At 44.6% G+C, this 14607-nt stretch overlaps 1 protein-coding gene across 1 annotated transcript in view; it reads left to right on the top strand.

The window, feature by feature from the left end:
* LPAR3 (lysophosphatidic acid receptor 3) overlaps window positions 1–12133 on the top strand; it is a 78778-nt gene extending 66645 nt beyond the window's left edge. The window contains exon 2 of the mRNA XM_038745420.1: window positions 10844–12133. Coding sequence (XP_038601348.1) covers window positions 10844–11175 — 332 coding nt within the window. The 3' untranslated portion in view covers window positions 11176–12133. The remainder of the gene's footprint in view (window positions 1–10843) is intronic.
* The last annotated feature ends 2474 nt before the right edge of the window (window positions 12134–14607 follow it).

The following is a 14607-nucleotide window of genomic DNA, read 5'->3' as shown; positions in this document are numbered from 1 at the left end:
GAAAGAGCCCGGGCTTTGGAGTCAGAGGTCATGGGTTCAAATCCCATCTCCGCCACTTGTCAGCTGTGTGACTTTGGGCAAGTCACTTAACTTCTCCGGGTCTCAGTTACCTCATCTGTAAAATGGGGATGAAGACTGTGAGCCCTCCGTGGGACAACCTGATCTCCTTGTAACCTCCCAAGTGCGTTGCACATAGTAAGTGCTTAATAAATGCCATTATTATTATTATTATTATTATTACTAAGCATAGATGATGGATGATAATCAGTTTGGCCACAGGGACCATGTAACTCACAGTCTGAGAGGGAGGGAGAGCAAGTATTTTACCCTTGTTTTACGGATGAGAAAACCATGACACAGAGAAGTTAAATGACTTACCCAAGCTCACCCAGCAGGCAAATGACAGAGCCAGGTTTGGGAGCCAAGTCCTTTGCACATAGTAAGCGCTTAATAAATGCCATTATTATTATAAGTCCTCTGAGTCCCAGACCGGTGGTCTTTCCACCAGGCCATGTTGCATCTCACAACACAAGGTCTGATTAGGCATATTAACATTTCAGGCAGAAGATTGATGTTTTGCATTGACAAGTAGCACTGTGAAGGCCAGAAAAATCAATGTCAGAGTGAAATATTTATCCGAATATTATCCCTAGTAGTAATAATAATTGCGGTATTTGTTAAGTGTTTGCTGTATGCCAGTCACTGTACTAAGCTCTGGGGTGGATATGAGCAAATTGGGTTGGACACCTGTCCCCTGTGAGGCTCACAGTCTCAATCCCTCCCCCTTCCCATTCCCCCCGCCCTACCTCCTTCCCCTCCCCACGGCACCTGTATATATGTTTGTACATATTTATTACTCTATTTATTTTACTTGTACATATTTACTATTCTTTTTATTTTATTTTGTTAATACGTTTTGTTGTCTGTCTCCCCCTTCTAGACTGTGAGCCCACTGTTGCGTAGGGACCGTCTCTATATGTTGCCAACTTGGACTTCCCAAGCTCTTAGTACAGTGCTCTGCACACAGTAAGCGCTCAATAATATGATTGAATGAATGAATAAATAAATCCCCTTTTTACAGCTGAGGTAATTGAGGCCCAGAGAAGTGAAATGACTTGCCCAGGGCACGCAGCAGATAAGTGGTGGAGCCGGAATTAGGACCCATAATAATAATAATAATAATGGTGGTATTTGTTAAGCGCTTACTATGTGCGAAGCACTGTTCTAAGCACTGGGGGGGATACAAGGTGGTCAGGTTGTCCCATGTGGGGCTCACAGTCTTAATCCCCATTTTACAGATGAGGTAACTGAGACATAGAGAAGTTAAGTGATTTGCCCAAGATCACACAGCTGCCAAGTGGCTGAGTGGGATTCGAACCCATAGCCTCTGACTCCCAAGCCCGCACTCTTTCCCCCTCCTTCCTCTCCCCCTCCTCCCCCTCTCCACCCCCCCGCCTTACCTCCTTCCCTTCCCCACAGCACTTGTATATATGTATATATGTTTGTACGTATTTATTACTCTATTTATTTATTTTACTTGCACATATCTATCCTATTTATTTTGTTAATATGTTTTGTTTAGTTCTCTGTCTCCCCCTTCTAGACTGTGAGCCCACTGTTGGGTAGGGACCGTCTCTGTGTGTTGCCAGCTTGTACTTCCCAAGCGCTTAGTACAGTGCTCTGCACACAGTAAGCGCACAATAAATACGATTGATTGATTGATTGATTGATTGATTTCCACTGAGCTACGCTGCTTCTCTGACCCATAACCAAGTGTCTCCAGGCCCGTGCTCCATCCACTAGGCTCTGCTGGTCTAAACCTGGCAGAAAAAATCAGCACTGGCTGATGACTTCAGGATAAGAAAGCCAGGCCACTGAATGAGAAATGATCTTCTTCTTCCCTCTTCCTCTGGGGTTACTCTAGTCCACTAGTTGTTTTCCCTGTCCTATTATGTAATTATTTCTTTTTTCCTCTTCAAAGCTGGAATTATCTGGTTTGGCTGTAGGCTGCACATATATAATTGCTCAACACTCTGCTTCGGATTGTAGACCAGGTCTAAGGGAAATGCCCTGCCCTTGTTTGCTTTTTTTCTAATCCTTTCCCCCCCGGAGCACCATCAGGCTTGCCTCTCGGCCCAACGTCGAACAGCTGAGATTCTGACTTGACCGAGTTCTTGGTTTGTTTGAACCGTGGCTAAAAGGGACCTAGAACGTAGATCTACTGAGACCCACACTCGGTCCATCTTACCCCATTGCTTCTCAGGGAGCTCTGCTCAGCCTGTGAGTCAATCAGGCCATTAATCATATTTATTGAGCGCTCACGGTGTGTGGAGCACTGTACTAAGTGCTTGGGAGAGTACAATATAACCACCACATTCCCTGCCCCCAACGAGTTTACAGTTTGGGGGGGAGATGGACATTGATATAGAATAACCAGTAAGTATGTCAGTGCTTGGGGCTTGTAGAGCCCACTGTTGGGTAGGGACCGTCTCTATATGTTGCCAACTTGTACTTCCCATGCGCTTAGTACGGTGCTCTGCACACAGTAAGCACTCAATAAATACGATTGACTGAATGAATGAATGAATAGTAGAGGGGAATGAATAAGGGAGCAAGTCAGGGTGATGCAGAAGGGAGTGGGAGAAGAGGAAAGAAGGGCTTTAGTTAGGGAAGACCTCCGTGAGGTGTGAAGATATTTTGAAATTATCCGAGTGGGGAGAGTCCAGTTATACTACTTTGGGAAAAATGGCAGATTAGGGATACCTTGAGGAGGCAAGGCCAATAAAGGCCCTGGTTTTTTGACCTGGAAGAGGAGTCATAAGAAACCCTAATGAGCCCCACCCTTGACCAGAAATGATTCAGAGATTTCCTCTCAGGGCCATCCACAGTCCAGGGGCTCTGGTGTCGCTCATTGGCCAATTTATGTCTTTCCTCCAGCATTCAACTGTAAATTCATGGAGATCAGAGATTACATATTTTATTTCTTTTGAATGTCCACCCAGGAAATCCTTACCCTCAGCACTTATGCAGCTCAGTGTGACTTAGTGGATAGAGCACAAGCCTGACAGTCAGAAGAACGTGGTTTCTAACCCCGGCTCCACCACTTGTCTGCTCTATGACCTTGGGCAAATCACTTCACTCTCTGTGCCTCGGTTACCTCATCTGTAAAATGGGGTTAAGATTGTGAGCCCAATGTGGAACAGGGACTGGGACTAACCTGATTGATTTGTATCTACCCCTCCACTTTGTACAGTGCCCGGCACATAGTAAGTGCTTAACAAATACCATTAAAAAATAAAAAGGAGCTGAAAATCTAGTGAAGGAGGCAGACATTAAAATGAATTACAGATAGGGAAAGCAGCCAAGTATAAGGATATAATAATAATGATAATGATAATAATAATTCTGGTATTTGTTAAGCACTTATTATATTCCAAACACTGTACTAAGCACTGGGGTGGATAAAAGCAAATCGGGTTGGACACAGTCCCTGTCGTGTTTGGGGTTCACAGTCTTAATCCCTATTTTACAGATGAGGTAACCGAGGCACAGAGAAGGTAAGTGACTTGCAGACAGGCGGTGGAGCCGGAATTAAAACTCATGACCTTCTGACTCCGAGGCCCATGCTCTTTCCATTATGATATCCTACTGTGATATAAGGATATATTGGCAGTGGGAATATTGAAGTGCTTAGGGGTTACAGACCCGAGTGTAAAGGTGACACAGAAAGGAAAAAGGCTCACTTGGCTGTGCTGTTTTGAGTCCTGCTAAGTGCTCTCCTTCCCTGCTCCTTCATGGGTTCCTGTCTGGGTCTCAGTTGGAAAAAAGTTTTCCACATGGTGAGATCACTGTCTCTCTACTTAAGCTATACTTGGTGTAAAAAAGAGACTAGAGTGAGCTAATATGTGGTTATTTGGCATAAAACCTTTTCCTTCCCCTACTCCCGAACAAAACTCTGAGGGAAATCCATGTGACCAAGCACATTATGAGTAGTTTTTTTTAATCAGCCAATCAAGTTTTGTATTTGCCGTTTTAATCCTGAGTGGCTTTCAGTAGTAGTCTGTAAGCCTTATTGCCTCTTTCTGTCGGTGTTCTTTCCAAATTGTAATATTGATCAAATCTTGACCTTGGCCAGTATTCTGTTTGAGAATCTGGTTCAGCCGTGATGACCTGGGCCTTTGGAGACCTAGCCAAAGATCTTGGCCAACTTGCACACATATTTTCCTTTGAAGCCTCTGAATTTAGGGTGGCAACTATTCATTTTACATTTAATCTTGGGTGTAAATCAGTAAAATTGTCCCATCAAATATCCTCGAAACTGAAGCTTTTGAATCGAGTATCCTGCAAAGAGGTGCTCAAAAATTTGAGCTTTTTTATGGTATTTGTTCAGTGCTTACTGTTTCTTGGTTGATTGACAAACACTGTCTACATGCCTGTCTCCTCCCTTCTAGACTGTGAGCCCGTTTTGGGCAGGGATTGTCTCTGTTGCTGAACTGTACTTTCCAAGCGCTTAGTACAGTGCTCTGCACACAGTAAGTGCTCAATAATATGACTGAGTGAATGAATTTACCTTTTGTGTGACCTTGGGCTAGTCACTTAACTTCTCTCTGCCTCAGTTCCTTCACCCACAAAATGGGGATTCAATGTCTATTCTCTCTCCTATTTAGACTGAGAGCCCATGTGAGACCTTATTATTTGTGAGAAGCAGCGTGGCTCAGAGGAAAGAGCACGGACTTGGAAGTCAGAGATCATGGGTTCTAATCCTGGCTCCGCCACTTGTCAGCTCTGTGACTTTGGGCAAGTCACTCAACTTCCCTGTGCCTCAGTTCCCTCACCTGTAAAATGGGGATGAAGACTGTGACCCCCACATGGGACAATCTGATCACCTTGTATCCTCCCCAGCGCTTAGAACAGTGCTTTGAACATAGTAAGCGCTTAACAAATGCCATCATTATTATTATTATTATATTGATTGGATGGCTGGCTGTAAGGGGTCAGGGTCTCCTAATTGAGAGTCTTTGGGTTAGGCTGGAGAAGCACTAAAATCATTTCTTGCAGCAATGCTTCGTAAGCCTTTTTCAGACCATACCATGCTTGTCTCAAAGAGGAACCATGTAGATTAAAAAATAATTTGTATTGTGGGATTGGGTAGAAATTGACCAAGCCACTCTAGTGTTCTTTTTCCCTCAGGGCTAAAGTATTTATGTTGTTATGCAGTAAAATTGCAAGGGCCACCGCTCCATCCATGGAGACAGATAAGTCATTGAACTATTCCAGGAGTAAATGAGTCAAAGCATCTTTTCTGTCAACTAATTTTGCTATCTGTCCCCAAAATCGAGACGTGACCATGGAAACTTGTAAAAAAAAAATCTCCCTTTTAGGGTGGCCCTTGAAAAAGCAATGCCAATCTCAGTTCTTCCTCTCTCTCGCCGGTTATGTTGTGAGTTTAGCCCCTTTCTCTTTGAGTTTTAAAAAAAACAGTCAAGAGATAGGAAGTTCACATTCTTACCTGGAAGCCACGATGGAATCGGTCTTTTGTTCATTCATTCAATCGTATTTATTAAGCGCTTACTGTGTGCAGAGCACTCTACTAAGCGCTTGGGAAGTACAAGTTGGCAACATGTAGACATGGTCCCTACCCAACAGTGGGCTCACAGTCTAGAAGGGGGAGACAAAGAAAACAAAATAATACCAGGAAATTCTTTGTAACTCAACAGATCATCTTTGTCAACAGAGCATCAGAGAAGCAGTGTGGCTTCGTGGAAAGAGTATGGGCCTGGGAATCGAGGATCTGAGTTCTAATCCTCACTCTGCCACTTGCCTGCTGGGTGACCCTGGGCAAGTCACTTACCTTCCCTATACTTCAGTTTCCTCATCTGTAAAATAGGGATTCAATACCTGTTTTCCCATCTGCCCGGATTGTGAGCCCTATGAGGGACAGGGTCTGTGTCCAAACTTGATTTTCTTGTATCTACCGCAGTGCTTAACAGTATGCTTGGCACATAGTAAGTGCTAAACAGAAACCACAAATAATTAATTAGGCAAGTTGGATTGTTGAAGTGCTATTTTTAATGGTATTTGTTAATTTCTTGCTATATGCCAGGCAATGTACTAGCCCTGGAGTAGATATAAGATAATCAGGTTGAACACAGTCCCTGTCCCATCTGGGGCTCACAGTGGCTCAGTGGAAAGAGCCCGGGCTTGGGAATCAGAGGTCATGGATTCGAATCCTGGCTCCTCCACTTGTCAGCTGTGTGACCTTGGGCAAGTCACTTAACTTCTCTGGGCCTCTGTTCCCTCATCTGTAAAATGGGGACTAAGACTGTGAGCCCCAGGTGGGACAACCTTGATCACCTTGTATCCCCTGCAGAGCTTAGAACAGTGCTTGGCACATAGTAAGTGCTTAACAAATACCACCATTATTATTACTAGATGAGGGAAGGAAGGCCCAGAGAAGTAAAGTGACTTGCCCAAGGTCACACAGCAGGCAAGTGGCAGAGTGAGGATTAGAACTCAGATCCTCTGATTCCCAGGCCCGTACTCTTTCCACCAAGCCACACTGCTTCTCTGATGCTCTGTTGACAAAGATGATCTGTAGAGTTACAAAGAATTTCCTGGTATTCCTCCCCCTTCTAGACTGTGAGCCCGTTGTTGGGTAGGGACCGTCTCTATATGTTGCCGACTTGTACTTCCCAAGTGCTTAGAACAGTGCTCTGCACACAGTAAGAGCTCAATAAATACGATTGAATGAATGAATGAATGAAGTAGCGGAGCGGAGATTAGAACCCAGGTCCTCAAACTCTGCAGGGCCATGTTTTTTCCACTAAGTCACACTGCTACTGCTAAGTTCTTATTCTCTGAGTGGTATAACTGTCTGTTTGATTAGGTCCAGCAGATAAACTTGCCTGAATGTAAATATGAGCTCTAAAAATGTTCTATTTCTCCTTGTTGACCTTCGGACCTATTACACTTAGAACTTATGAAATTCCGTGCCTGATCAAACTTATTTTGGCAGTGTTTCTTTTTTTTTCTCAATTAGGCAAATTTCTCTCTTAGCCAGACTAAAGAATGCATTTGGAGAGGGCTATTTGGAGCATATAATAATAATAGTAATTGTGGTATTTGTTAAGCACTTACACTGTGGTCTAAGCGCTGGGGTAGATCCAAGGTAATCCAGTTGGACAAGGTCTCTGTCCCTCATGGGGCTCACGGTCTTAATCCCCATCTTACAGATGAGGTAAGTGAGGCACAGAGAAGTGAAGTGATTTTCCCAAGGTCACACAGAAGACAAGTGGCGGAACCGGGATTAAAACCCAGATCCTTCTGATTCCCAGGCCCATGATTTATCCATTAGACCACGTTCTGAGCTTCTCAGGACAACAGAACAATTTCAGTACAAATTCTTACAGGTGTTAGTAGGACTTACTTTAGTGTTGTCCATTACACCTCAACGCTATTTTAGATTTTGAGGGTTAAACTTCCTAAAACCAAAGGAAATAAAAGGAACATGCCAAACTTGGCACCAATTCATGCCACTTTCATTCTAACCGCCAGCTCGACTGGGCACAATTGGAACAGTGGTAGTATTCGTTCAACGCTTACCATGTGCCAACCACTGTAGTAAGCGCTGGGGTAGATATAAGATACTCAGGTTGGGTACAGTTAGAGAACCGGCCTGGCTCAGTGGAAAAGAGCTCAGGCTTTGGAGTCAGAGGTCATGGGTTCAAATCCTGGCTCTGCCAATTGTCAGCTGTGTGACTTTGGGCAAGTCACTTCACTTATCTGAGCCTCAGTTACCTCATCTGTAAAATGGGGATTAAGACTGTGGACCCCCCGTGGGACAACCTGATCACCTTGTAACCTCCCCAGCACTTAGAACAGTGCTTTGCACATAGTAAGCGCTTAATAAATGCCATTATTATTATTATTATTACAATCTGTGTCTACATGGGGCTCATACAACCTAAGGAGGAGGGAGAACAGGGATTGAATCCCCATTTTACAGATGAGGACACTGAGGCACAGAGAAGTGAAGTGACTCACCCAAGGTCATGCAGCAGACAAGGGGCAGAGCTGGGATTAGGACACAGGTCCTTCTGACTCCTAGGCCTGGGCTTTTTTTTTTGTGGTATTTGTTAAGCACTTACTTGTGTCAAACACTGTTCTCAGCCCCGGGTTAGATACAGATTACTTTGGTCACAGTCTCGCATGAGGCTCACAGTCTAAGTAGAATAATAATAATAATAATAATAATAATAATAATAATAATAATGTTGGTATTTGTTACGTGCTTACTATGTGCCAAGCAGTGTTCTAAGCACTGGGGGGATACAAGGTAATCAAGGTTGTCCCACGCAGGGCTCACAGTCTTCATCCCCATTTGGCAGATGAGGGAACTGAGGCCCAGAGAAGTGAAGTGACTTGCCCAAAGTCACACAGCTGACAAGTGGCGGAGCCGGGATTAGAACTCACGATCTCTGACTCCCAAGCCTGGGCTCCTTCCACTGAGCCACACTGCTACAGGGCAGAACATGTATTTGATCCCCATTTTATAGTTGAGGAAACTGAGGTACAGAGCTGTTAAGTGACTTGCCCAAGGTCACCCGGCAAACCCGTGGCTCAGTGGAAAGAGCCCGGGCTTTGGAGTCAGAGGTCATGGGTTCAAATCCCGACTCCCCCACATGTCTGCTGTGTGACCTTGGGCAAGTCACTTAACTTCTCTGAGCCTCAGTTACCTCATCTGTAAAATGGGGATGAAGACTGTGAGCCCCACATGGGACAACTTGATCACCTTGTATCGCGCCCAGCGCTTAGAACAGTGCTTTGCACATAGTAAGTGCTTAACAAATTCCAATATTATTATTATTAATGGGCAGAGCTGGGATTAGAACCCAAGTCCTCTAACTCCAAGGCCTGGGCTCTTTCTTTCTGTTTCTAGGCCCTGCTGATTCCCCACACTATGCTGCTTCCCCACTGCTGCTGCTGATGGATTTGTTAAGCACTTACTATGTGTCAAACTCTATTCTAAGCACTGGGGTATTCTATTCTATTCTAAGCACTAATATTCATAAGTTTATCAGGTTGGACACAGTCCCTTGTCCCACATGGGGCTCACAGTTTTAATTCCCATTTTACAGATGAAGTCAGGGAGGCTTCAGATGAAGTCAGAGAATTCATTCAACATTTAATAATAATAATAACAATGATGGCATTTATTAAGCACTTACTATGTGCAAAGCACTGTTCTAAGCATTGGGGAAGTTACAAGGTGATCAGGTTGTCCCACGTAGGGGCTCACAGCCTTAATCCCTATTTTACAGGTGAGGTAACTGAGGCACAGAGAAGTTAAGAGACTTGTCCAAAGTCACACAGCTGACAATTGGCGGGGTCGGAATTTGAATCCATGACTTCTGGCTCCAAAGCTCGGGCTCTTTCCACTGAGCCATGCTGCATTTAATCATATTTATTGAGCACTTACTGTGTGCAGAGCACTAAACTAAGCGCTTGGGAGAGTACGATACAGCAATAAGCAGACACATTCCCTACCCACAGCAAGTTTACAGTCAAGAGAAGCAGTGTGGCTCAGTGGAAAGAGCCCGGGCTTTGGAGTCAGAGGTCATGGGTTCAAATTCTGACCACCTATTGTCAGCTCTGAGACTTTGGGCAAGTCACTTAACTTCTCTTTGCCTCAGTTACCTCATCTGTAAAATGGGGATTAAGACTGTGAGCCCCCCGTGAGACGACCTGATCACCTTGTAACCTCCCCAGCGCTTAGAACTGTGCTTTGCACATAGTAAGCGCTCAGTAAATACCATAAAAAAAGAGGAGTGAAGTGAAGTCACTTGCCCACAAGTGGAAGAGCTGGATTAGAACCCAGATCCATCTGAATCCCAGGCCCGTGCAGCGTGGCGTAGTGGATACAGCATGGGCCTGGGAATCAGTAGGTCATGGGTTCTAATCCCAGCTCTGCCACTTGCCTGCTGTGTGACTTTGGGCAAGTCAATTCCCTTCTGTGCCTCAGTTCCCTCATCTGTAAAATGGGGTTTGGGACTGTGAGCCCCACATGAGACAGGACCTGTGTCCAACCCGATTTGCTTGCATCCACCCCAGTGCTACTACAGTGAGTTTACTACAGTGTCTGTTGGGTGACCTTGGGCAAGTCACTTCACTTCTCCGTACCCTAGTTCCCTCATCTGTAAAATGGGGATTGGGACTGTGAGCCCCATGTGGGACAGGGACTGCATCCAACCCAATTATCTTGCATCTACCCCAGGGCTTAGAATAGTTCCTAGTACATAGTAAGTGTTTAAGAAAAACCATCATCGTTATTATTATTAATAGAGAAGCAGTATGGCTTAGTGGAAAGAGCACAGGCTTGGGAGTCAGAGATCATGGGTTCTAATCCCGGCTCCGCCACTTGTCTGCTGTGTGACTTTGGGCAAGTCACTTAACTTCTTTATGCTTCAGTTACCTCATCTGTACAATGTGGATTAAGACTGTGAGCCCCACGTGGGACAACCTGCTTACCTTGTATCTACCCGAGTGCTTAGAACAGTGCTTGGCACATGGTAAGTGCTTAACAAATGCCATAATAATAATAATAAAATTATTATTACAATGCCTGGCACATAGAAAGTGCTTAACAAATGCCATTGTTATTGTTATTATTATTGTAATCCACCGGACCACGCCAACAGCAGGGAAATAGGATGCAAATCTGAACCCAGATCTGCACACGGTAAGTGCTCAATTAAGCACTTAAGTACAGTGCTCTGTCCACAGTAAGTGCTCAATAAATAGGATTGAGTGAATGAATGAACCTTCTGTGGCTGTCATCCTGCAGGTGCGTTTGTGGTATGCTGGACCCCAGGCCTAGTGGTTCTGCTCCTGGATGGTCTGAACTGCACACAGTGTGGCGTGCAGCACGTCAAGCGGTGGTTCCTCCTGCTGGCCCTGCTGAACTCCGTCATGAACCCCATCATCTATTCCTACAAGGACGACGAGATGTACAGCACCATGAGGAAGATGATCTGCTGCTTTTCGGCCGAGAAAGCCCGGGAGAGGCGAGCGTCCCGCCTCCCGTCCACCGTCCACAGCAGGAGCAACGACACGACCAGTCAGTACATGGAAGACAGCATCGACCAAGGGACGGTCTGTACCAAAGGCCGCTCCTAGTGGCGCTCGGTCCAGTGCTTCGCACATAATAAGCGCCTGACGTGTACGATCGACTGGTGGACTCTGGACTTCCCTTCCTTCCCCCACCAACCAACCAACCTCTGGTTTTATCTCTAGGGTGGGACCCTTGTCCCAGTCAAAGGGAGTCGCTTTGGCCAATCGTTGTAAGAGATGTTTTATTTGGGGCTGTACCAGAACTCGACTACAGTGTTACCCGAAGATGGCCTTCGCGAAGTGATGCCAGCCGCACGCGTAGTCTCAAAGCGTGAACGTCGTGCTCTAAAAACAGGCCTTTGGAAGCCTCTTCTAGACAGCAGCGAAGAGCAACAACTGAATGGACCCGTACTTAATCGTAGACCTGCTACACAGGTTAACTGCTCAGATCGTGTTTTGTCGTGTTTGTTTAGAACCGTGATGCCAAGGTGCTTAGGCAAAAAAATAGAATTTGAATCGTGTTATACATCTGCTTGCGAAGTCCGTGTAACTCTTTCTGCGTGCATTTTTTGATTTTAAAAAAATGCTTCGATGTTGATTATTGTTTTCTCCCACCCCCGCCCCCCAGCAAAAGAAACCAGTTCCAGCAGCTGCAAGTACCACAGGGACCCTACAGTAAAACAGCGTGGATCCAGTGTATAAATGTCTTCTTTTAATTGACAGCACATTTTGGTTTCTAGGTTCCAAAAGATAGTTGGACGTCAATTGTTACACATTTCTTAAAAAGGCCTTGTGGTTCTTTCAAACCCCAAGGACATAGATAATTATGAATTTGAATTTATATATATATATATTTTTGAAAAATAAACCTTCTGTGCTGGGTGGCAGTCAGAAGAGGAAAAATCAAGGCTCACTGCTGATCAACAAGGCGAATACCACTCCTTGGCCCTGTGTCCGAAGGGAGACGGAGGACGTTGGGCAAGTCCCTTCAGTTCTCTGAGCCTCCAGTTACCTGATATGTTAAATGGGGATTAGACTATGAGCCCCATGTGGGACAGGGACTGTGTCCAACTTAATCAAACTGTATCTACCCCAGCGCTTAGAACAGAGCTTGGCACATTGCAAGCGCTTAACAAGTACCATAATTCTTATTAATTATTAAATGCGCATTCCTGATTCGAGCTCCTGGGGTTGCCATCGTGGTTACGGTCACACGTGAATGGCTATCAAGGCAGGGGCTGCTTTCTTTCCCTTTCTCATATTTTACCATGAGAGGCAGATCTATTTCTCTAGTGTTCTTATTACCTGTGGACTTTATTGTTGATCAGGAATGAATCGAGAACTGCTTTCCTCCTTAGAACAAAAGTGGACGGTGGTTCCATGTTACAAAGTAATGTAGCATTTCCAACCCAGGCAACAGATAAGTCTGAGGTGTAAAGCGTGAGGAGACATTGTAATTATAAATAATGACTTCGAGTCGGATACTGTAGTATTTATGTGATTTGCAGAAGAGGTTTACATTTTTTGCCATTGTGATGTGAGATTTTTGTGCAAAGGGTACTTCTTTGGCTTAGTGTGAAAAACGATTTGAAAAGTGATGCTTATAGAGGGGAGGGCCTCATCCAGGGATGATGGTATTCCAGTTTCAGGGTTTAGACCCCCTCCCCACACAGCGTTTGTGGAAATCTGTGCTGAAGCTCATCTTCAAAGCTACTAAAAACATTAAAAGTCTTCTTCAAAAAACCCAATTCTCTTCTCTTTTGTGAATTATGCAGTTGTCTTCCCATTTTTTTAAAATAAAATAAAATAAATTCTGTTGCAAATGAAAAATCCAGTTTACCATAGAGTGCATCCTCTGGATGCTTTATGGTAGGTATTTCAAAGCTTCAGCTGGCCAAAGGGTGGAGAATGGAAATTGAATTCCAGTCCCCGAATAGCCACTAAGGGATCTTTAAATGTTTTATTTCAAGGAAGCAACCTTTTTTTTTTCCCTCTGCAGCAGAAGCATCATATTTAGGTTGGTGTCTGGAGAGGATTCAAAGTGCAGTATCTAAGAAAGGAATGTATATATTCAGCGAAGAAATGGGGTAAAATCATGTATGTATATATATATATATATATATATATATATATATATGAAACACATAATATGCACATATGCAATATACACAGAGAGAAAAAGACAGAGAGAGAGGGAATTTGAAGTTGAACAGTTTGACCTGAACATTCATAATATCAAATCACATCACTGTAAGTAGGGGGAAAGACCTGGGGAAGAATTCTCCTCCCAGCATCTGCAGGAGCTACCTAATAAAATCTCCCAAACTAAACTTGAAGCCACTGCTATTCCCCAGACATCCAGAGGCCCTATTATTCCGTAATAACAATAGCAGATAATGTGAACCAGAACCAGATTAATTGAAAGTCACTTGGGTTTTTAATTAATACATTTTAACCTTAAAGTGGAGAGGCGGAGGAAAGATTGTGTCTTTGAGCCATTACAGTTTCAGTCAATTGTGGTATTTACTGAGCGCTTACTGTGTGCGGAGCACTGTACTAAGTGCTTGGGACAGTTCAGTATGATAAAGTTTGTGGACACATCCTTGGTTGAGTGACTCGGTTTCCCCTGCATGCCCATCAGCCTCATCATAAACTTAGATGAGGAGAGAAAAGGAGGTGTCTCCCGCAGGACACATTGCCAGGGTTGGGGTGGAGCCTTCTCGCTTGTGAGGCAGAAGATTCAAAGTTTTCAACCTGCTCTTCAGGTTGGCCAAGAAACCAAAAAACGATTAATTCCTGTAGAAGAGAAACGACTTTTTAGTGGGGAAGCGAAAGGAGTCAAGTCCCCCACAACTTCGCGGTTCTGGATTCAGGAACAAGGTCCGAACTGGAAAAAAAAGACCCAGGTGAGGTGAACAGTATTACCCTTCCAGCTCCCAATTCTATATGGGGGCCCGAGTCCATTGGGATGATACTCTATTCTTCTTCCTGATACAGTCAGCAACTCAGAAGCCAGCCTGGAATCCACTTGGTATCCATCCTATGGTATTCCAGATAAATTCTCAATTCCACCCATCCCAGACATTCTTTTCGCCTCTAAAACCAGGAGGAGCAGCAGCAGTAGCAGCAGCGTTTATTGAGCATCCGTTGAGGGCAATACACAGTGCATAGTGTCCACACCCTCCATGGGAAATGCACTATATTTCGTTCTTGGGAAGTCCCAAACAACTGACACAGAGGAGCTTCTATCTTAATGAAGATGGATATTAAAGTACATGTCTTATGCTGTTGAGTCATCTTCGACCTAAAGCGGCACCATGGACACGTCTCTCCCAGAACACCCCACCTCCATCTGCAGTCGTTCTGGTAGTGGATCCAGAGAGTTTTCTTGGTAAAAATCCAGAAGTGGTTTACCATCGCCTTCTTCCGGGTGGTAAACTTGAGTCTCCACCCTCGACTCTCTCCCAGGTCGCCGCTGCCCAGCACAGGTGAGTTTTA

This window comes from Tachyglossus aculeatus, chromosome 4 (assembly GCF_015852505.1).
Source record: "Tachyglossus aculeatus isolate mTacAcu1 chromosome 4, mTacAcu1.pri, whole genome shotgun sequence".
Taxonomy (NCBI): Eukaryota; Metazoa; Chordata; class Mammalia; order Monotremata; family Tachyglossidae; genus Tachyglossus; species Tachyglossus aculeatus.
This window is presented reverse-complemented; position numbering and strand designations above follow the sequence as displayed.